The sequence below is a fragment of the Perna viridis genome, chromosome 7 (genome assembly GCF_037379345.1).
Source record: "Perna viridis isolate PV_CMFRI_1.1 ecotype Kerala chromosome 7, ASM3737934v1, whole genome shotgun sequence".
Taxonomy (NCBI): domain Eukaryota; kingdom Metazoa; phylum Mollusca; class Bivalvia; order Mytilida; family Mytilidae; genus Perna; species Perna viridis.
Genome location: NC_142451.1, coordinates 2,046,989 through 2,071,614, shown reverse-complemented (window position 1 = coordinate 2,071,614; position 24,626 = coordinate 2,046,989). Strand labels below are relative to the sequence as shown.

Below are 24,626 nucleotides of genomic sequence, written 5' to 3'. Positions count from 1 at the left end.
AACAAAATAAAAACACAACTGAAAGATGAAAAGACTAGCTTGAGAAGGTTGAACAGACATTTTAAAACAAAAATATTAAAACTAAAAGTTACAAATATATATATATATAACAATGATGTAAAACAACATGAGTCCACTTGACTGCATAACTGTGTATACAATGTATCTTCTTACCACTCACGTGTTCAAGACATATTGTAAAAAAATGTAGCACCACAATCATAACTGATTCAATTCTTTAATTATAAGTAATTCTGAATATAGATACTACAGTAACAAATTATTAGAACGTATTGAATTTCAATGTTAAAAAAATTGCACAATTGTTTTAAAATCTGTGGATTCATTAATTGTAAAAATAAATATATAACAATGCTGGATAAACATTGTCAAAAATAATATCAATTTGGCACTCAGTTAGATGTAATCATGTCCATTTAAGGATAACAAAAAAAAACTGTAACATTGTTCATGATGGGATAACAAAAACGTATCCCCTTGTTAATTACTGGATAACCAAAAAGTGTCACCTAGTTAAATACTGGAAAACCCAAAAAATGTTAACCTTGTCCATTACTGGATAACAAAAAGTGTCACCTTGTTAAATACTGGAAAACCCAAAAAATGTTAACCTTGTCCATTACTGGATAACAAAAAGTGTCACCTTGTTAAATACTGGATAACAAGAATGTGTCATCCTATTAAATACTGGATAACAAAAGAACATGTCACCTTGTTCATTACTGGATAACCAAAAAGTGTCACCTAGTTAAATACTGGAAAACCCAAAAAATGTTAACCTTGTCCATTACTGGATAACAAAAAGTGTCACCTTGTTAAATACTGGAAAACCCAAAAAATGTTAACCTTGTCCATTACTGGATAACAAAAAGTGTCACCTAGTTAAATACTGGAAAACCCAAAAAATGTTAACCTTGTCCATTACTGGATAACAAAAAGTGTCACCTTGTTAAATACTGGATAACAAGAATGTGTCATCTTATTAAATACTGGGTAACAAAAGAACATGTCACCTTGTTCATTACTGGATAACAAAAAGTGTCACCTAGTTAAATACTGGAAAACCCAAAAAATGTTAACCTTGTCCATTACTGGATAACAAAAAGTGTCACCTAGTTAAATACTGGAAAACCCAAAAAATGTTAACCTTGTCCATTACTGGATAACAAAAAGTGTCACCTTGTTAAATACTGGATAACAAGAATGTGTCATCTTATTAAATACTGGATAACAAAAGAACATGTCACCTTGTTCATTACTGGATAACAAAAATCAACTCTCCCCTTGTTCGTCTGGGTTCAACACTAACAGTGGTCCAGTAGTCTTGTGAGAGAAGACTACCTTAAAATTTTAATTGGTGGTCTTTGGGCTACTTAAGATTATTCTTAAAAATTTCATCAGTCCTAAAGACAGGACTGCAAAATTATTTAAGGACTAACTAATTAATCTATCAAATAGTCCTGTGGGCTACCTAGTGTGAAAAGTTAGCATCAAACCCTGTTTGGTACAGAATAAAAAGGGGCACATGGTCCATTACAGGATAACACAAGAAGTGTCATCTTGATCATTACTGCATAACAAAAAAAAACTGCCATTTTGTTCTGTACTTATAAACAAAAAAAATAAGATCTTATTAATTTCAAACTAACAGATTGCTGTTCCAGAACCATTTGAATATATGTAGATTGTAGAAATATATAACAAATATACCAATGAGGATGGAATACAATATATCAATATAGAAAAAATTCTTTCTTAAATGAATAAGAAAAGTCAACATGGGATGCTACTCAAATTGGCAGAAACAGACCAAAGAGCTTAATTATTATTTATAACAGTGTAAACAATCAATTTCCTAATAGTACAAGAAAAATAGAAAGTAAAAAAAGTGTGAGTAACACAATGTTCTGTATGTGTTATTCATTCTGTTTAGAAAGGCTTTATTCCATAAAGAGTGAAATATTATTTGAGAAAACATTCACCAACTTGTCAAAATTTTTTGATAAAAGCTGAAAAGAAAATAACCCAATGAATAGTTAAAACATGTAGGAATACTACTGGTAACTGAATATATTGAAAAGTGCCCCTAACTGTGTTTATAAGTATTAATCATGTTTCACAGCTAGAACGAAATATCTCTGGTCTTACAGCAGGAATCTAATTTTTTATTTCACATGTAAGAATTTATAATACACATATTTTACTGTAAACGTATTATTGTTTGTAGATTCTGTCATGTCCTAGGTATAAATATTTCCAGCATCAAAAAACTATTTTCATTTTATTGTGCTAAAAAATGACTCCATAGGCACCATTTTTCTTTTTACCTTGAAAATAGCAAAAATTGATACATCTATAGTATATTAAGTCAGAGGGTCGGTGATTCATTGATAAATTGACAGTATATTAAGTCAGAGGGTCGGTGATTCATTGATAAATTGACAGTATATTAAGTCAGAGGGTCGGTGATTCATTGATACATTGACAGTATATAAAGTCAGAGGGTCGGTGATTCACTGATACGTTGACAGTATAGTAAGTCAGAGGGTCAGTGATTCACTGATACATTGACAGTATAGTAAGTCAGAGGGTCGGTGATTCACTGATACATTGACAGTACAGTAAGTCAGAGGGTCAGTGATTCAATGATGCATTGACAGTTTAGTAAGTCAGAGGGTCAGTGATTCATTGAGACATCAAGTAGTAGTCCTTGTAAGAATCAGACAGTGGGTGACTGATTCTAACGGAAATCAAAAGAATGTAATCCACAGACAAAGACCAGACATGGAAAACAGACAAACACAACAAAGAACATAAAGTAACTAAAACAATACATACAAGGTAACAAAAGTAAATGAGCAACTTGCACTCCACTAAAAAGCATCCTCCGCTTTTCTAGAAACATCTGCCGAGTTGCTCATAAAAAGTCAAGTCCGGGGGGAGACAAAAGAGGGAAGGAATATGTACATGGTTATTAGAAGTTAGAACAGATTTGCCTGATTTCAATTTTTATAAATGCCAATGTACATGTTTTAGGGAGAGAAAATTCTATCAAAATGCTTCATTTTCTATTATTAAAATGAAAAAAATATTAATTTCTTCAGTACTGTAGAAGTTAAATGGCAATAATTTCAAAGAAAACAAACCATTTAGAGTCAAAATATCATGTCACATCAATGGTAATATTTTAAATCAATTTTTTTTATAATACTGCAATGGTTTAAATATTGATTATTGATCTGACACTAAATTAAATCCAATGCATTGGTACATGAATACTGACTTAATGATTCTTATAGAAACAAGTTTTGCCTTTACCCAGTACAATGTATTCTGGAACAGCATAACACATGGAACTTATGTTAAGTAAGGTAAAATACAATTATCAAATACTGTCTGGTTTCTATACCAATGTGTGTGTTGAACACCAGGAATGATATGAGTTGTTATAGCACCCCTCTGATCCAATGTCTTCAGTCCAAAGGCATCATTCAGATAATACTGTAAAAATCAATGAAATCAGTGAAAATAATATACCATGTAGAGATTCTTGAAAATAAATATCTATCCAAAATATGTTTATATATTCAGTTGTATAGGTATGATGGTTTGGTCACTAAAATTCATTACTTTAGTACTTCCTCTGACAATATATGTGGCACATCTTTGTGATTGTACTTTTTTTTCACGTTCATTTCACCAAAGAAAACAGATCACAGAATCAAAGGAATATGAGCTCAGGAAGTATTCAAAATACTCATTGTTTAAAATCAAAGAGCTTTGCACACTGGAGAGATTTGATCCTTATTAAAATAGTAACAAAACAGAATCTCAAAGATTTCATCAAGAACTCTGAAAATATTTCTAGACGTTTAGATTCTATTTCACATGCTATGAAATACTTATTTATAAGAAATTTGAGGGAAGAATGATATAGCGTGTGTAAGAAAGGTGTATAAGTCTAGGGTTTATATTTAGGTCATGGAAACAGGTTCCAAATAATGAGTCAACATGAAGGTGAAATTAAGGGAAAAAGGTTACCAAGGCAATGGGTGAACTATGAACCAGCTTACCAACAGACTATGACAACTACGAACAATTAATTGGTTATCTACAGACTAGATGAAGTGTGTATCAACTGTTCAGACTACTGTAAAGTGCTGCGGCTTATCTGTTTAATTCTCAATGAAAGTGTAATGATGATTACCTGTTGTTCTCTCATTTCTTTAATATTTTCATTCTCATCGAAGAATCCAAAATGGCTGAAAGTAAAAACAATTAAAACTTATTTTTGTCTTGTTCTTTTATGAACAAATATAACAAATTAGGTTGATTAAACAAGATAAACAAAAGTATGTCTGTAACAAAGTAATAATTCATGAATTATAAGAAAGCATGTGACAACTGATATCATTCTGCAACCAACACAAAACTGCTACAAAAATCTTTAACCATCATAAAAAAAACCAAGAATCTTCAACCATCATACAAAAACCAAGAATCATTGGGCAATGCTGACTATAGCAATGTCATACAAACTTCAGTATTTTTGTAACAAATGAAGTGTTATCACAGAGATATGCTTCACCTGAAGCACATGGACAATGTTATCTTAAACTTGATTGATGGTGACTTGTTACTAATTTTACATAACAATTTATAATGTCAATACAGCTATTTGACACCAACAAAGTGAACAGATTCCTAAGGTATTGTTCAATACTTGCATACATGGAACTGTGACAAAGTGATGTTTCAGTAACATTTATTTTCAAAGTCAACAAACCATGACTGCATGGATACAGAATTGTGGTATAATGATGAAAATGCAACTGCATACTAAATATGATTGACCTAGCACAAGTGGTTCATACTGGTCTATTCAGAAAACTTAACATGAAAATCTTAACATGAAATTTGAAATTTTGAGGCCATTAGACCATGACTTTTGGGGAATATGCATGAAACGGATATAAAATTGTGCTACTGTGATGATAATGCAACTACATGTACATACCAAATATGACTGACCTAGCAGATCATATCACACTGACCTAATCAGAAAACTTAGCATGGAAATCTTTAATGGACACCAACACTGATGCTGGAAAAGAAATACTTTAGTCTTGCCTTTTGCTATATTTGTCATAGGCAAGACAAAAACTAAATAAAGTTGATGGGAAATTCATAGTAAAAAATTATATTAAGTTTTATTACAATGTTTGCTTTTGGAAAGTAGAACATGTGTACTATTAGTGATTTTATGGAGTGATACACTGCCCTCTTAATATGCATTGCTCTACATGGATCTTCTCCATTAGCAAGCATCCAACAATTATTTTATTGCTTTCAAAGATACTTGTTGACAAAACCCAATGGAGCCTCATGATGCCACATTCTCATTTTATACCAGGGTAACAATTTGTGTATTTTTCAGTTTTATTCTCTTTTTCTCTATGAATAAAGTTATTTCAAAAACAATTATTACTATCAAACATTGTTTTCTATACAGGTCTTCTGGTGCATGTATGTGTATAGGTAGATAGTTTGACATTTACACCATGCTTGATTGTTCACAAACATCTGTCAATTCTAACAAAGATATGCATAACATTAATAATATTTAACGCAAAAGTGAAGCATAAATAATAACTACATAGTTGAAACATGTATTTTATTTTAATCTGAAAAAAAATAATGCAATATCACTCTTCAAAGTATTTGAGACCACAACCATTATCAATTGAGTTCAGGTGACCTAAATTAATATCTCTGGCAACAACCACTTGGAAATAGTATGACAAAATAAACAGTCTATAAAAGACCAGAAAAACTGTCACAACAGCTCACTAGGTTTTTAATATCATCATACCACTTCATAGGACCATACAAGAAATCCCAAAACTCATTCAGATGGAAAAATAAGAGGCTCTTGAAGAGCCTGAATTGCACCTGGCAAGCCATGCTATATTAACTAAGTAAGTAGAGGTATCATGCTTTGTTCCCATTTTTGACTGAAAATTGCTTGAAAAGAGCAAATATTGATGAATGTTGTTCAACTGAGTACCCAAGGCACTGTTAAATGTTGTAAATGCCTTCAAAAAGTTTTTATAACCTCTGGAAAAAAAATTGCAGGTGTCTCCCGATGCCCTGTTATTCCATCAGGTGTAAGGGGGCATTAGCCCAGTATACATCTGTTGAAAAAGAACATACAATGAAGTTTAACCAAGGCTAAACAATTTAATTTTTTCATCATTACCATTCAACTCAGGAGATCATGTTTGGTATATAAACCAAATATTGTTGAAATCAAAGCAAGTATAAAAATCAGCAGGAAAATGGCTGCCCAGAACAAACTTTCGTCATCACCATTCAACTTAGGACACAATGTTTCCTCATGAAACCAAAAATCATTGGAATCAACTAGTGAAAATGGTCGCAAAATAGCAGCCATCTTGAAAAAGGCTGCCTAAAAAAATGTCAATACAATGTACTGCCAGTCAACTGAGAATATCATGTTTATCTTACGAGTAGCTTTCATCTTTATTATTCTTCTATAGTTGAGGAAGAAATAGCAAAAAAAGCATTTTGATCCTTATGTTCTATTTTTGGTAATGATGGACAAGTTTTATGACTGATGAAAAAATTTAAATGATCAGTTTATGCAAGATACCCTAAAAAACAATTATGCCAACTTTCACTAAATTTTGTGCATTAGTTTCAGAGAAAAAGATTTTCAAAGTTGTATACATGAAAAATGTCAAAATAATAATCTGTTTCAGGGGCCATAACTCCTACATTGGGCAACTAATCATTTTGAAAATGTCAGCATAGAACAGTCTTCTGATGCTGAACAATATTACCTCCTATCAGAATTTTGCTACATTCAAAAGTTTTTGAGTAATCTACAGAAAATTGTATTTTGACCCTATGTTCTATTAAATCATTCCAACTTTCATTAAATTTTATAAGTAGTTTCTGACTAGAAGATTTTTGAAAGTATTAACAAATACATTCAAAAAGGGCAAAAACTCAGGAACATAGGGGAACATATTTTCACCAAAATTTGACCACAGATAGATCTCATCATGCTGAACACTTTTACCCAATGTCAGAATTTGGTTAAACCTAACGTTTTTTTGAGATATTCGACACCTATGTTCTATTTTTAGTAATGACGACTACGTCTTTTCACAGATCAAATACCCAAACGATTGTTTTGTGCAGGATATCCCAAAGAACAGTCATATCAACTTTCATTGAAATTTGTACTGTAGTTTCCCTATATAGTTGCCCTGTAACAGGACTTGAGACAATGAATGGCAAAACATGGAGACAAACATGAAGCTTTAAACATTGTTGTGCCAGGTACACGTATACCCCAACACAAAATATAAACTCTGTATCAACAGTTAACTAGGCTTGTGAAAATTAGTTGCTCATTTACTTCTGTTACTTTGTATATGTTATTTTATGTTCTTTGTTGTGTGTGTCTATGTCTGGTCTTTGTCACTGGACTACATTCTATTGATTTCCGCTAGAATCTTGGTTCCCTTGATAACTCTTTCACTCTTTGGTGGTTTGTTTCTCTTTTGACATTCCATATTTCTAATAACAACTCATTCAAACAAAGCTGCATACCAAATTTTAAGACATCCCTATCAAATATAACCAAAATTCTGCAATGAAAGATTTCACTATCATAGATCTACATGCACTTGATAATTTAAAATTAATAAATTCAATGAGGAATTACATTTTTCTGTCTATGAAGAAATAACCTCAATCAGATGGTACACTGCAAAACAAATTTTGTTGTTATCTTTTATTCATCTTGAAAACTTTTGACTGATATTTTTTTATTTTTTTAATCAAGTCATTTCTCCATTGAGCTACTAATTACTTAACAACTCAGTATTGGAGTTCTCAAGCACACATTGTCCCGACCTTCACGTAAATGGCTTATCTATATGAATTTCTTTAAAGCAATGTTCTTTTAATAGTACTATATGAAGGTTTTGATCGATTAAAAAAATGAGATAATACCTAATAAAGTGCTTCATGGGGTGCAGCTTGATACCATCACAAAGGTTGACCCCAGAAGAGTTGGGGAAAGTATGGACACACCATTCAAACTTGATACAGATTTGAATTTTGATAACAATTAGATATTTGAAACAGGATAAAAATTTGACTAGAATTGAAGTGGTCACTGTTTGGCCCTTTGTTCCTAAATGGTTTTCAGACAAAACCTTCAACATAAATCCAAACCTGGGTATGGTACCTTGTGGTATTACTTCAAAGCAATCCATACCCTTTTATTTGAATTATCACCCAGAAATCAGACAAAATACTTGTTTCTGGCCCCCTACTCTTACTTGGCTTATGTCATAACCCCAAAAATTAAACCAAATCTACCGTTCCTTAAAGTGGTATGTCACATTGTGGAAACATCTATTTGAGATCCAAAAACTTCACTAAAGTAATTGTCCAGACACATGGAAAAAGCTAGTTTCAGACCCTACTTAAAAAAGGGTTAATGTCTTAACCCCAAAAAATCAATCAAAGTTGTCTTTTGGTGGTATATCACTTTTTAATTCGATTTCAAAGAGATCCATTCACTAATAGTTGATAAGTTATTGTCCGGAAATCAGGAAAATGCTTGCTTATGGGTACTTAACTTCTAAAATGATCCAGTTTTAACCCCAAAATTAATTTCAGTTTGACCATTGTGTTATAGAATATTGTGAAATAATATCATAAACATTCCTATTTTACTGGGAGTTATTCTAGTAATTTCTCTGAAATACCCGACAATTTGTCACGGGGGCCCAAAAACAAAAAAATACCAAATTTATATTTCAAATTATTGCACAAAAAACCAAGTGTTTACAGACAATGACGACAACAGCATCATACCAAAATATGACCATCGTATAAAAACTGCAGTTTAATATGAGTTAGACCAAATGTAGTCTTTTGTAGGCATTAAGTGCTCCATATAAGCATTTGAAACACAAAGTGCAACTGGATGAATTGTGCCCACATGACACAGATGCTTTAACCACTTCACTTTAGAAAGGAAGTCTCACACACTGTTCCAATAATTATGCTGAAACTTCAGACCAAGTCTTGAGTCCTTCCAAAAACTATACTATTTGTAAGTTAGTGAGAGAAAAAGACAAGTAATGGTATACAGGAAGTTGATGCAGTTGATACAAACAGTACAATCCATCATGATGAAGCAGCATGTTAAATTAAAATGGTTCCATAAAGAGTTCCCAAGATTTCTAAAAAAATATACTGAACAGATTGTCAAATGTAAGTATTAAAACAACAAAACTTAAATAGAAGATATGAACAATAAATAAGAAAAAATAAAAGATCTCAATACATGTACAATAAAAAATATGTAAATCCAAGCCACAAGTTTCAAAAAGTCTTGTACTCCGTAAAAGGTGCACCAAGTTCAAGATGAAATAATAATATACAAGTAAAAACTGCAGATAATTAATTTATAGTCATAATGTAAATCCATCATCTATAATCTGTTTCTAAGAAACAGAATATTTTACAATATCAAGGTTAGGGTTAGGTCATGTACATGGTTGTGGCAGTTGTTATTGTATACCAAGTTCATGTACCCAGATGTGGCATGTTTTTGCAATATATCAAGGTCATGCAAAGGGGTGGGGGGGGGGGGGTTAACCATGTATTGGGTTGGAGAAGTTTATACTATAAAACAATGTCTTGTATTCTATTCAGTTGAGAAATATTTAACTATAAATCAAGGTATTGTATTGAGTTGGGGCATTTTTTACTATATATGTATGTCATTCAGTTAGGGTCATTATGCATATTTTACCATACGGCAAGGTCATGTATTCAGTTGGGGTATGTTTTACAATATATTAAAGTCATGTTTGCAGATGGGGCATGTTTTAATTATATATGGTTGGTCATGTATTCAGCTAGGTGCATCAAGCATGGTTTACTACATATCAAGTTAATGTATTCAGTTGTGTATGTTTTACTATATAAGTGTATAATAAAGGTGATGTATTTAGTTGGGGCATGTTTTTACCAGATATCAAGGTCCTGAATTCAGTTGGGCCATGCGTTAATATATATCAAGGTCATATATTCAGTTTGGGCATGTTTTTACTATATATCAAGGTCATGAATTCAGTTAGGGGTGAATTTTACTATATATCAAGGTCGTGTAATCAGTTTTGGGCATGTTTTTTTAAATATAAATCAAGGTCATGCATTCAGTTGGGCCATGTTTTTACAATAAATCAAGGTCATGAATTCAGTTAGGGGTATGTCTTCTATATATCAAGGTCATGAATTCAGTTGGGCCATGCTTTAATATATATCAAGGTCATGTATTTAGTTGGGCCATGCTTTAATATATATCAAGGTCATGTATTTAGTTGGGCCATGCTTTAATATATATCAAGGTCATGTATTTAGTTGGGGTATGTTTTAATATATATCAAGGTCATATCTTCAGTGGGGACAGGTTTTACTATATATCAAGGTCATGTATTTAGTTGGGGTATGTTTTATTATATATCAAGGTCATGTATTTAGTTGGGCCATGCTTTAATATATATCAAGGTCATGTATTTAGTTGGGGTATGTTTTAATATATATCAAGATCATATCTTCAGTTGGGACAGGTTTTAATATATATCAAGGTCATGTCTTCAGTTGGGACAGGTTTTAATATATATCAAGGTCATATCTTCAGTGGGGACAGGTTTTACTATAAATCAAGGTCATGTATTTAGTTGGGGTATGTTTTATTATATATCAAGGTCATGTATTTAATTGGGCCATGCTTTAATATATATCAAGGTCATGTATTTAGTTGGGGTATGTTTTAATATATATCAAGATCATATCTTCAGTTGGGACAGGTTTTAATATATATCAAGGTCATGTCTTCAGTTGGGACAGGTTTTAATATATATCAAGGTCATATCTTCAGTTGGGACAGGTTTTACTATATATCAATGTCATGTATTTAGTTGGGGTATGTTTTAATATATATCAAGGTCATATCTTCAGTGGGGACAGGTTTTACTATATATTAAGGTCATGTCTTCAGTTTGGACAGGTTTTACTCTATATCAAGGTCATGTCTTCAGTTCGGACAGGTTTTACTATATATCAAGATTATTTTTTTGTCCCTAGTTACTTATAGTGACACTTACATGTATTTGTTGTTAAGAAATTTTTCAGAGAACATATGCCCTTTTTTTTTAAACATTATCGTATGCAACTGAAGTAAAACAATTTCACATGATTTTCAAATCAATATACATGTACTATAAGGATAAAAACAAGTACATGTACTATTAGGATAAAAACAAATACATGACTGACAAAAAAGTTGTGTAAGACAAGAAGAAAAAATCAAGAAGAATGACACACAAGGTTAATTTGGTGCTGTTGTAACAGGGGACAAAACCCTGCAAAGCACCTCTAATCAGAATTGCAAAAGATTCTTTAAAGATATCAAGACCATTCATACTGCATTATGATTTCTGATGAAATATTAGTATGGCTTTCTGTACCAGTAACAAATGTAGTACCAACTGCAAATCCAAAGACATGACCAAAAATAGAAATGGAATGGATCCAAATTTTATACCAAACATTATAAAGATAGCTATAAGTCCCTATCTTATTTAATTTGTTACCTTAAGTTTCTTATTTTTATGTTGCTATGAGGCACAAAATAATTATTCATAGCAATACTATAAAGGGACAATAAAGCTCTTGACATATCCATCCTCCTCTTATTTACTTGTATAAAATTCAATAACTGAAATGAAAATTGGAAACCATTAAAAAAAAAATTCCTTCGACGGCCAACAACTGACGAAAACAGCAAATAAAATCCCTAAAACAGCTTTGAGTTAACCTACAACATGAGGATGGACAACAGCATACATACCTCCTTCAAAATATAAACCAAGGGATCATAAATCATGCTAGGTCTAAAAGAGTAATCAAGGGAACGAAGATTCAAAATAATGTACAGGAACAAAGACTAGACATAGAAAACAGACACACAACAAAAAACATTAAGTAACTAAAATAAGTAACTAAATTAAGGAGCATGGACCAGATGCACCAGTAAGATAAGCGTCCTCTGCTTTTCTAGAAGCACCCGCCGAGCTGCTCATAAAAAGTCAAATCCAGGGTAGACGAAAGAGGAAAGGTAAACTATGACATATTAAAAAAAAATCAGTTTTCATGGAGCAGATAGATACACTGTAATGATCCACGAGTTCATGATGATGACCATAAAACTTCTGTAGTGATGACTTCAAACTTGTAGCAACATAACCCTGTTCCAGCAGCCTAATTGTAAGAAGTCTAGTGCTAAAAATAGAGTTGTTGAATGTCCAATATAACTTGAATAGTCTTTAATTTGACCTAAATAATAATCATGACACCACACAAACAACAGAATGCAGATATTTAATTATTTATCAGTACACATTACTTTGTCATGTATTTTAATTGGAACAAGATTATAAGAACATTGCAATGTGTTAGCCCATACTTACAATCAAAATGAAATGACAATAACTGTCAAAAATATCAGGTCAAACTTTAAATTCAAATTCAATAAATGAACCATTTAGATGTTACAAAATTATATATCAAGTCAGCATCTTAAACCGCTATGACATAAGAACTGAAAAAAAAAAATGACTGATGTAGATATGGCAGAAAGACGGATTGAACCTTACACAGATGTATGCTTTGGCTTTTTATGGTAAGAGACTTAAAACTATTCACTAGATCTCCCATAGATTTTCAATCACAGCTGATACAAGGAAGTTTATATTAATAGTACCAGATGTTTCTCTTATATATCAAGTTAATTACACACCTACGTAAAAAACGGAAGAGTAATATATTGTACAGTATAATCCTTACCTTGACTGCCATGGTGTTATAACTCCATCAGTTGGACCACCTATGAATACTAATTTTTTGAGTCGCAGAAAATTCTCTTTGTAAGCTGTAACATAAAAAAGTACATCGCTAAGATGATGTCATACGACACATCTCCACATAATGTCATGGTGTGTCAATAAGATGCACAATATCAACCCTCAAGGTCTATGACCACCTCGGCCTATGGTCTCAGTAATTCTCAGATCTCTCTGGTTGATAAATCATGAAATTTATCTCATCCAAAGTCATTAATTGTATTTTGTTAATCTTGTAAAAGTCATAAACCTAAATGGAATGAATCTACTAGCTGTAGGCTATGAGAAAAGTGAACTATTGGTCCATGACATACAGCCAAACTGGTGAACAGATAAATGGACCAAAATAGCTTTACTCTTATCATAGGATGTATAAAAATGACTTCTGCAAACACACAGCCTTAATTATGGTTGGTCACCATACCTGAAAAAATATGATTGTATGAAAAAAAAACCACAAAGTTTCATTCAATAAACTGTTCAATTTTACTCCTAAGCAATCCAGAAACTTCAATTGACAGCTTCACTATAATATTTTGTAAAACCTGTTTGTTCTAAGAAAATTCTTATCTTGTCTGGTCCCAAGAGATGTGAAAAAAAAGGATTCTTTTATTAGTGTGTGTTTACTTACTAGAGTGTTTGTCGTTGTCCAGGTCATACAGGTAGCTAGAATGTTCCAGGTGTTTACTTACTAGAGTGTTTGTCGTTGTCCAGGTCATACAGGTAGCTAGAATGTTCCTGGTGTTTACTTACTAGAGTGTTTGTCGTTGTCCAGGTCATACAGGTAACTAGAATGTTCCAGGTGTTTACTTACTAGAGTGTTTGTCGTTGTCCAGGTCATACAGGTAGCTGGAATGTTCCAGGTGTTTACTTACTAGAGTGTTTGTCATTGTCCAGGTCATACAGGTAGCTAGAATGTTCCAGGTGTTTACTTACTAGAGTGTTTGTCGTTGTCCAGGTCATACAGGTAGCTAGAATGTTCCAGGTGTTTACTTACTAGAGTGTTTGTCGTTGTCCAGGTCATACAGGTAGCTAGAATGTTCCAGGTGTTTACTTACTAGAGTGTTTGTCATTGTCCAGGTCATACAGGTAGCTAGAATGTTCCAGGTGTTTACTTACTAGTGTTTGTCATTGTCCAGGTCATACAGGTAGCTAGAATGTTCCAGGTGTTTACTTACTAGAGTGTTTGTCATTGTCCAGGTCATACAGGTAGCTAGAATGTTCCAGGTGTTTACTTACTAGTGTTTGTCATTGTCCAGGTCATACAGGTAGCTAGAATGTTCCAGGTGTTTACTTACTAGAGTGTTTGTCATTGTCCAGGCCATACAGGTAACTAGAATGTTCCAGGTGTTTACTTACTAGTGTTTGTCATTGTCCAGGTCATACAGGTAGCTAGAATGTTCCAGGTGTTTACTTACTAGAGTGTTTGTCATTGTCCAGGTCATACAAGTAACTAGAATGTTCCAGGTGTTTACTTACTAGTGTTTGTCGTTGTCCAGGTCATACAGGTAGCTAGAATGTTCCAGGTGTTTACTTACTAGAGTGTTTGTCATTGTCCAGGCCATACAGGTAGCTAGAATGTTCCAGGTGTTTACTTACTAGAGTGTTTGTCGTTGTCCAGGTCATACAGGTAGCTAGAATGTTCCGGGTGTTTACTTACTAGTGTTTGTCATTGTCCAGGTCATACAGGTAGCTAGAATGTTCCAGGTGTTTACTTACTAGAGTGTTTGTCGTTGTCCAGGTCATACAGGTAGCTAGAATGTTCCAGGTGTTTACTTACTAGAGTGTTTGTCGTTGTCCAGGTCATACAGGTAGCTAGAATGTTCCAGGTGTTTACTTACTAGAGTGTTTGTCATTGTCCAGGTCATACAGGTAACTAGAATGTTCCAGGTGTTTACTTACTAGAGTTTTTGCCGTTGTCCAGGCCATACAAATAGCGAGAATGTTCCCGATACAAATCTACATGATGGGGATCTGAAATATATGTGGATAAATGTTAAAGAGCACCTGTATACCATGGAATCTGAAAATAGGAGGTATATAATTTTCAGAACACTGTAACTTAAAATCTATCCTGTATCAGGAAGCCAACTATAGAGTCCGATAAAACTAGAAATATGAAATGTACAACTAACCATGAAATGGTTCAAACTTTGACAAATTTTATTTTTAAATCAAGATACATCACTTCCAAGTAATTATATTGACCCAATGTTTCAGAGCATCTACACTTGACACTTACACTCAAACCCTATTATAAAAAATGACTTTAAAAAAAACAATTCCCAGAATTTCTACCAGCAAATAAATGTCACATTCCTATTGTCAATTTAAAGATTCTTCACTATGACAGTCTTGATAAGATAGACTTCAGTGTAAAGTTAAACTGAGGTTTTCTGCACTTCTGTAGGAAAAGTTGTCACTGGTAACAAGGCTTTAAGAATTAATCCAACTATGATATGTTCATCATCCACTCATCAAACCCAACATACAAAAGATAAAATAAAAAATAAGTACTTTATGGTATGTTCTTTTACATTAACTAACCTCTCCAATAGTTAGCTACAGACCAATGTTGTCCATTCTTAGTGTAGAAATATCTGAAAAGAGGAACATAAACATATACAGCCAAAGAGAGACAACTCCGGTATTTATCTGATAAAAATATAGCCTAGGTCAGCAGTAACACTACTAATATAACCATCAGCTTGGAGTTCTATATAATATAACCCATCAGCTTGGAGTTCTATATAATATAACCCATCAGCTTGGAGTTCTATATAATATAACCCATCAGCTTAGAGTTCTATATAATATAACCCATCAGCTTGGAGTTCTATATAATATAACCATCTGCCTGGAGTTCTATATAATATAACAATCAGCTTGGAGTTTTATATAATGTAACCATCAACCTAGAGTTCTATATAATGTAACCATCAACCTAGAGTTCTATATAATATAACCATCAGCTTGGAGTTCTATATAATATAACCATCAGCTTGGAGTTCTACATAATATATCCCATCAGCCTGGAGTTCTATATAATATAACCCATCAGCTTAGAGTTCTATATTATATAACCCATCAGCTTGGAGTTCTATATAATATAACCCATCAGCCTGGAGTTCTATATAATATAACCATCAGCCTGGAGTTCTATATAATATAACCCATCAGCTTAGAGTTTTATATAATATAACCATGAGCTTAGAGTTCTGTATAATATAACCATCAGCCTGGAGTTCTATATAATATAACCATCAGCTTGGAGTTTTATGTAATGTAACCATCAACCTAGAGTTCTATATAATGTAACCATCAACCTAGAGTTCTACATAATATATCCCATCAGCCTGGAGTTCTATATAATATAACCCATCAGCATGGAGTTCTATATAATATAACCCATCAGCATGGAGTTCTATATAATATAACCATCAGCCTGGAGTTCTATATTATATAACCCATCAGCTTAAGAGTTCTACATTATATAACCCATCAGCTTAGAGTTCTATATAATATAACCATCAGCTTGGAGTTTGTTATAATTTTTGTGTACCAGTGCTATGATAATGTGGATAAAGTACCAAGTGAGCCTGTACTCAGCAGAGAATCATATTGTCCTTTTATTGACATTCTTCTACTTTTAAGTATGAAGACCATCATTTAATACTATGTAAGAGAATTCTAAATATAGCTTATTAATTGACTCCTGGGAGCTGATGTTCCACTGCAAAGTAGTAACCCTCATACTTTCAGAGTATTTTGTGTATCCATAGAGCATTTTGTAATATGTAGTCTTTTCATGTTTAACTTTGTAGAAGCTCCATAATACATTGATCATTGATCATTGAAGCCTATGGATAATGATTTCAATGGTTTTCAGTCATCTGAAAGTGTCTAATCATGGTAAGTTTTAAAACTTCATCAGAATTCAATGAAGGGGGTGGTATGGTGAAATAGGATGGTTTTTAGAAGTTTCTGCAAGGTACAATTCACATCCAATGTAGATCCTGCTGTAATATTGTGATGCTTGATAAGACCGATAATTGTTCTTTATATACATATACTGTAATTAATCTGCAGTGGCACTAAATTTATATTAATTACCAGTACTTTAATTGTCTTGCTGAAAGTGTCTTTATACATACTTGTAAATATTTTCTTTGAGATAGTTTGGAAAAAAGTACTTCAAGTAGGAGGTGTCTGAAAATAATTTGATAAATAAAATAAGGGACAGTTTATAATTTGAACTATGTAACACCAATTAAATGCAAGTCAAATGGAAATAATTCCTAACTACAACTTCAATATTGAATAAAATTGACCCCTTCAATTTGATTCAAGTTGCTGTTTTGGATGTCGCAATAATACTTTTTTTTGAAGAGGCCATGCTTTATTCAATTGGTACAATCTCATATCTTTCTGCTTTTGATGACAATCCCAAGCTCACAGTGTTCAAATAATTTTATACATTTGTTTTTGTTAAACAAAACCAAATACTAAAAGTGATTAAAAGATGGACTATGTAAAGGTATATCATTTTTCAATGTTTTTGAGAACTTCACGAGTTCATAAAGTGTAATGGAACATTCTCTCTGAAGAATTCCAATAGAACTTACCACCATACTGCCCAGCCAAAGGTGAACTAAGAGCTATGAAGGTATCCACATTATGTTCCAGCAGTGACAGTAAACCTCTACATATCAATCCACCTAAAATAATCCAAGAATAACCAAGCTTTACACAAAATATTGACATATCCATCCGCCTAAAGTATATCCAAGAATAACCAAGCTTTACACAAAATATTGACATATCCATCCGCCTAAAGTATATCCAAGAATAACCAAGCTTTACACAAAATATTGACATATCCATCCGCCTAAAGTATATCCAAGAATAACCAAGCTTTACACAAAATATTGACATATCCATCCGCCTAAAGTATATCCAAGAATAACCAAGCTTTACACAAAATAATTGGAAAACACCAAGGGAAGTGTGGCAAATATTTCATTTTACAAACAAATTGTTAAATTAGGGGTACATGGAAGTGTTTATTTTAGAAACTTACAGGGGTTCAAATTAGTGGTAGTCAAAGGTTCATGACCCTTCATTTCTAGGCCATGACCTTTGAAATTAATTTCATTAACTTACACCCTCTTAACTGACATTTAATTGAAAGTAAATATACATATATAGAAACCCCAGTCCTTGTCAATCAGTGCATGTATACTGATTTTGTAATCTACTATGTGTTCAATGAATTATTTGAACAGATATATGATGAATAAAAAATTGCTTCCTTTTTGTCAAAGGTAAAGTAAATTTAGGTCAAACAACTTGACCAACGTATTCCTACAAAACATAAGAGGGATGGCAGGAAAGTACACTGGTTTATTAATAAAACACACAGGAAGAGTTAAAAGACTCTGTTGATTCTATACAAATTAATTCAATGAATTATCTTTGATTACGAGACCAAGTAAATGAATGACCTTTAATGTTTTTCTTTACCTTAACTTTTAGTTAGTGCTCACTCCAATACTCTATATTATATATAACAATAAATGTACCAAACACCATACCTTGTGAATAGCAGATAAAATGAACTCCACCAGGACTATTGTCCATGATTGGTTTAACAATCCTTGTGATGTTTTTAACCTGTTCCCACATTTGTGTTAGACTATATGCACTGTTATAAGCATTTACTGATGTCAACTCCGTGCCAGGGTGTACCTAAAACACACATGCAAAAATAGCTTTCTACCAGGGTTTAATCAAACCGCACGTGCCAATAATAGTTTTGTACCAGGGTGTAACTACATGTACATGTAACAATCATACAAATAATAGCTTTGTGTGTATCCTAATAGGGTGTGTACTTGAAAATGCATTACGGTAGATCATATCTCATATTTCAAGTAGATAAAATTTCCTAGTTTTTCTGGAAGATTACATTGAAGGAACATACTTTAGAAACATAGTTCACCAAACTTGGTTTTGAGTTACAAAGTAATTGAACCTTAATACAGGCAATTCTTATATTGATCACTATTTAGCATACTATAAAAAAAAAAACTGGTAGACAGAATTTCTTCTAAATTTATATAAAGAACACTTAAATGACATTTCTTTCAACAGAAAATTGGGGATGACCAAACTTTTTGTCTTGTGATATTGAAATAACTAAAATTCTCATTACATTTCTATAGAACATTTCCCCTCCAATTATCTTCCCTTAAAAGAGGCTTTATACAATTAATGTTAATTTTACCATACATTTATGTAAAAACTCCTTTTAAGATAATTTTAGTATACTGTTTTTACATCATTTTAAACATCATTAGTTCATTGAAAATATATATACATGTATATCTGTATGATTTTGTAAAATTACAGAAAAGAATGTTCAGTGTAATAATGGGTATGACTATACAACTAGATACATGTACATTAACTGTATCACATAATCACAAAATTTTTTCTTGTAGACCTTATAACTTCTTGTGAAATTTTGTAAAGATAGACATGGTTATTAATACTATAGTTCAATATTGTTAGTAATCTTGGTTATACAGAGGCTTGAATCATTCAGATAGTTGGAGTGAATCTTAAAAAAATCTCTATGAAAATTTTCATGTTCTTAGGTCTGAACTTCTAACTAAAATTTAAATTTTCCTAATCTGAGTTTTAACTAATCCCTTCTAAGATTCAAAACTATTTTCTGATTTTGTCATACATTAAATGACCATTAAAGTGAAATTTACACCACTGATAAGGGATGTAGTGATGGCCAAATCATTGAATCTCTAAATGGATTATGTTTTAAAAGTCTATAACATGTATATATGATTTACATATACAACAAAGGGGCAGATCAAGGTTTCTGGTTAGGGTGCATCAACAGAATTAAAAGCCAAGAGTGGAGAGAGAAGACATTTCTTTTATGCTTAAGAATCAAGATTCTTTATCACAATTTTAGGTTGGGCCTAAGCTGAGGCAGAATCCACCTCCAATTAATTAGTGCCTGATGACCAGCATATAAATGTTCACATGCAGGTACAATGTATGCAAGCAGATTGAAGATTACATCTAACTACATCATATATTAATAAAACTGTAATTATATTTCAATATTTACACTTGTGGACACCATTGACAAAAATAACAATTTTCTGTTGTTTTCTTAATGAATTCTCCATCAACTTAAAGATCAGTGACGTCACAATATAAAATTACATTGTTTCATTGACGTCAAAAGGTTCTTCAGAGACAAATCTGGGGTCATTTGGAGCAAAATGACAAGTGTGAAATCATCCTATAAGCTGTATTTTCTTATATGTTTTATGGAATGAAGTAAGAGAGGAATACTGGATATGCAGACTAGGTACTGCAATACCTTAAGGGTACACTGACAACATCAAAAGTATAGGGAACTTTTCCAGCAATATAACAATAGCATAAATGTGATGAATTTATTTGACAAAAATCCAATACAGAAAAGGAGTCATGGTCATTGCCACTATACGCCACCTAAGATGCATGTTGTATCCAATGATGGTCTTCTTCCTTTCATACAAAAACCTCTTGGACTTCATCACATTCCAACTAAACTCTATTCTATACCTCTCACTCTACTATACTCCCTTTACAAAACAAGTCTTGACACTCCTGTTTCTGAACCTACCTCATCTATACAGACTTATTGCCATCATTTTTCATATTGGTTTCAATAGACTCTTTAAACCAGTTTGAGTAAAAGGTCAAGATGAAGAAAAACGATCATTTCTTCCACTACTGTTTGGTATACCAAACAAAGATACAAATGCAATTAATTTGGCTAACATCCTCCATCACAAAAACATAACAAACAAAATTCCCCAATATATCAAGAACAAATCAATATCGATTATTTCATACTCCTACACTTCACCTATTGCATCCAAAATTTTCAGTTATAAAAAGCTATTGCAGAACCTGGAGATTGAGGACTTCTAGGCTTAACCACCTGACTGTTCATGCAAAAACTATCAATTTAAATATGGTCCTTCTGGTCACATCGTTATGGGAGATTTAAGCATAATCAAAAACGAAAAGGAATAAGGTCCTTTCTAAAGGTCCAAAGTACCATGAACCACACTCCATAAATTGGAATTACAACTTTAAAGTTCTTATTCTCTGTCAGAGTGGGTAAAGGCCAAGAGGTCTTTAATTTTGAAACGAATCAAAGTTTTAAGTAGGTCAATGAATGTCAATGCTACATCAGTTCTCAAAGACCTTGATGTAGCAAAAATATTGTCTACTATACATGACAAGTATGTTGTCTTACCAGTAGACAAAGCTCAAAACAACATTGTTTTTGTCTGCAAAACGTATTACATCCAATATTTACATTGTGTATTTACCAGAGGTAAATGTAGAAAATAATAGCAGTGATGAGACTTATACTGCCATTACATTCTCAAAAAAAGAGATAGTGGAAAACCATAAATCTGTGCTATCCTCTTTTGGTCTCTCTACCAATGACGATGATTGTAAATTTGTGATTTTACATCTATGCACTGGATTCCTAAACTCCACAAGAATCAATAAAAACAACATCATATAAAATTGCAAAATGTACCACCAACCTCTTTCAAAACTTTTTACTCAGTTAAAATCCCAACTCAAAAACATTATACATCATTGTTACTCTAAAAAAGATGGTACACCTAGACATAATTATAGTTTTGCATAGAGATTCCTCATACGTTCCAAATCATCTTCCAAATGTACAGAAGATGTTCTCAAAATGCTGGAATTTTTTATTGACAACATATTTGTCCAGTGTTGTGGACATGTTTTTCAACAAACGGACGGTATTCCAATGGGAATGAATTGTGCCCCTCTACTTGCTAACCTAGTCTTATAAGGCTGACTTTATAGCTGATCTGATCAAAAAGAAAGAACATCGTTTGGCTATATTTTTCAATATCACTTTCTGCTACATGTATATAGCTCACATATTATCGTTAAACAATCCTAGTTACGGGGATTCGATACATCTCATATACCCAAAAAACTTGAGATAAAGGATACTAAAGATACTGTGAAGTCAGCCTCAAATTTTGACCTACACTTCAGGATTGATGGTAAAGGAAAACTATTGACCAAACTTTATGACAAACGTGGTGACTTTTCATTCAGAATTGTCAACTTTCCTTTCATCTGTGGCAACATCCCTTCAGCATCTGCATATGGAGTTTTCATATCACAACTCGTACATATTGCCAGAGCTTGTTGTAACTATGCAGACATTTTGTATCGTGCTAGACTTCTTACCATAAGGCTTCTGGAACAGAGTTATGTTGCTACAAGATTGAAGTCATCACTACAGAAGTTTTATGGTTGTCATCATGAATTCATGGATTGTTATGGTGTATCCATCTGCACCAGGAAAACTGATTTGTTCAAGGAGTCATAGTTTTCCTTTCCTCTTTCGTCTACCCCAGACTTGACTTTTTATGAACAACTCGGCAGATGTTTCTAGAAAAGTAGAGGACTCTTACCCTACTGGTGCACCTGGTCCATGCTCCCAGTTTTCAGTGAAATCCGAGTTACTCATTTAGTATTGCTACTTTGTATGTATTATTTCAGTTACTTTATGTTCTTTGTTATGTTTGTCTGTTTTCAATGTTTGGTCTTTGTCCCTGGATTACATTCTTTTGATTTCTGCTAGAATCTTGGTTCCCTTGATTACTCTCTTATACATAAATAAAAAAAGTTAAGGGAGATGTCATTGAAAATGCTTTATAAGCACAGAAGCCTTAAAGGAAATTACAATTATGCTTTATCACCCGCAGAGGTAAGAGGGTGTTGTTTAAAATACCTTATTTACTGCTTCCGTAATAAATTCAGCTTCTTTTGCATTGCTAAGAATACCATGCATATAAATAATAGGTTTGTACTGATGTGTTTTGTGAACTTGTGTTAAGAAACACAAAACTAAAAGATTCTTCCAATTGTTCATAATATCTGTCTCTGTCTTTCTGTATATTCTTTTATACGTCCTGGACTTTCCACTTTGTACTGAGTAAACAATAGCAGGGGGATGAAACTAGGAAATATGAGGTAGCGTCTTCGTCACCTTATTACATCGCCACATCATTATATCCTAACAATCTCAATGGTCATTTTCGGAGCTGACCAAGAAAAGATCCTTCCCTGAGAAAAATATTGCGCTTTATGTCTAAAACGTAATATTTGAATGAAATCTAACTTAATTACTACTACAAAGAAAGAGTATAGAACTGGCACCTACAGCTTGATGAATTGTCTTCTTGAGAGAAAGCACCCCGTTGTTAATGATTGATTCTCTGTTTCTTTCTTTTCTGAACACTTTTTAAAAGCTGACAAAGCAGTGGCGGATCTAGGAGGAGGGTGCAGGGGGTTATCACCCCTCCTTTTTATTGGAAAATTTGTCATTTTCATGTATAAAAAAAGACAAAAAATGGCAAAAAATGTCCTAGCACCCCTTTCCAAAGGAATACTGACTGGATCCGCTACTGCAAAGAGTATTCAAGAGAACCAAGATTCTAGCGGAAATCAAAAGAAAGTAATGCAGGGACAAAAACCAAACATGGAAAACAGACATACACAACAAAGAACATTAAGTAACTAAAATAATACATACAAAGTAACAAAGGTAAATGAGCAACTCGGAATCCATTAAAAACTGGGAGCACGGACCAGGTGCACCAGTAGGGTCAGCGTTCTCTGCTTTTCTACAAACACCCGCCGAGTTGCTCATATAAAAAGTCAGGTCCGGGGTAGACGAAAGAGAAAAGAAAAACTCCATATGCAGGTGCTGAAGGGATGTTGCCATCCATAAAAGGAAAGTTGACAATTCTGAATGAAAAGTCATCACGTTTGTCGTTAAGTTTGGTCAATAGTTTTCCATTACCATCAAATTTGATGTCGATTGAAAATTCCAGCATTTTGAAAACATCATCTTCTGTATATTTGGAAGATGATTTGGAATTATTTTTTACAAAGTATGAGGAATCTCTACCAAGAACTATATAATTATATATATATTTGGAGAAACAACGATGTATTATGTTCTGAATCGTGATTTTAACTGAGTATGAAAAGAAAAGAAAAGAAGTATACAGTGTTGAAAAATCATAGGTTTTAATGCTTTTATATTCTGATAATAATCTTGAATTGAGGGTCTCCAAAAGATCTTTCGAATTTTTCAGGATCCACATTGAAGTGATACCACTACGGGAGTAACAAGTGTTCTGGTAAGACTGGAGACCCACTTTGACTGCTGCGAGCATAGAAGTTAATAGTTTTGAAAGAGGTTTGGTGGAACATTTTGCAGATCCAGCTATGTAACGTTGTTTGTATGGATTCTTGTGGAGTTTAGGAATCCTGTACGTAGACGGTAAATCACAATCATCGAAAAAGGGATAGTCGGGTACATCATTTGGAGTTTAGTTCCGGTGTAAAGCTATAATAATTCATATCAGAAACTTGTGTTTCTGATTGATAGAAGCTAGTGTTTTGATACACGTACCTAATATGTGGCTT

At 32.8% G+C, this 24,626-nt stretch overlaps 1 protein-coding gene across 1 annotated transcript; it reads right to left on the bottom strand.

Moving 5' to 3' along the window:
- Positions 1 to 3,230: 3,230 nt before the first annotated feature.
- On the bottom strand, positions 3,231 to 23,139 carry LOC148610924 (lysosomal thioesterase PPT2-A-like). Its single transcript, XM_088590846.1, has 9 exons — positions 22,921 to 23,139; positions 18,635 to 18,788; positions 17,666 to 17,758; positions 17,195 to 17,249; positions 15,588 to 15,640; positions 14,943 to 15,014; positions 12,985 to 13,069; positions 4,229 to 4,283; positions 3,231 to 3,522 (listed from the first exon to the last, which is right to left on the bottom strand). The coding sequence occupies exons 1-9, from the start codon at positions 23,059 to 23,061 to the stop codon at positions 3,379 to 3,381; spliced, it is 852 nt and encodes a 283-aa protein (XP_088446972.1). The 5' UTR covers positions 23,062 to 23,139; the 3' UTR covers positions 3,231 to 3,378.
- Between the last annotated feature and the right edge of the window lie 1,487 nt (positions 23,140 to 24,626).

Coding starts and splice junctions, on each gene's coding strand:
- LOC148610924 (XM_088590846.1), bottom strand. CDS start 23,061: ATGAACAATTGGAAGAATCTTTTAGTTTTGTGTTTCTTAACACAAGTT. Junction 18,789..22,920: donor TTACGGAAGCAGTAAATAAG/GTATTTTAAACA, acceptor TGTGTGTTTTAG/GTACACCCTGGCACGGAGTT. Junction 17,250..17,665: donor TTTGGCTGGGCAGTATGGTG/GTAAGTTCTATT, acceptor AATTATTTTCAG/ACACCTCCTACTTGAAGTAC.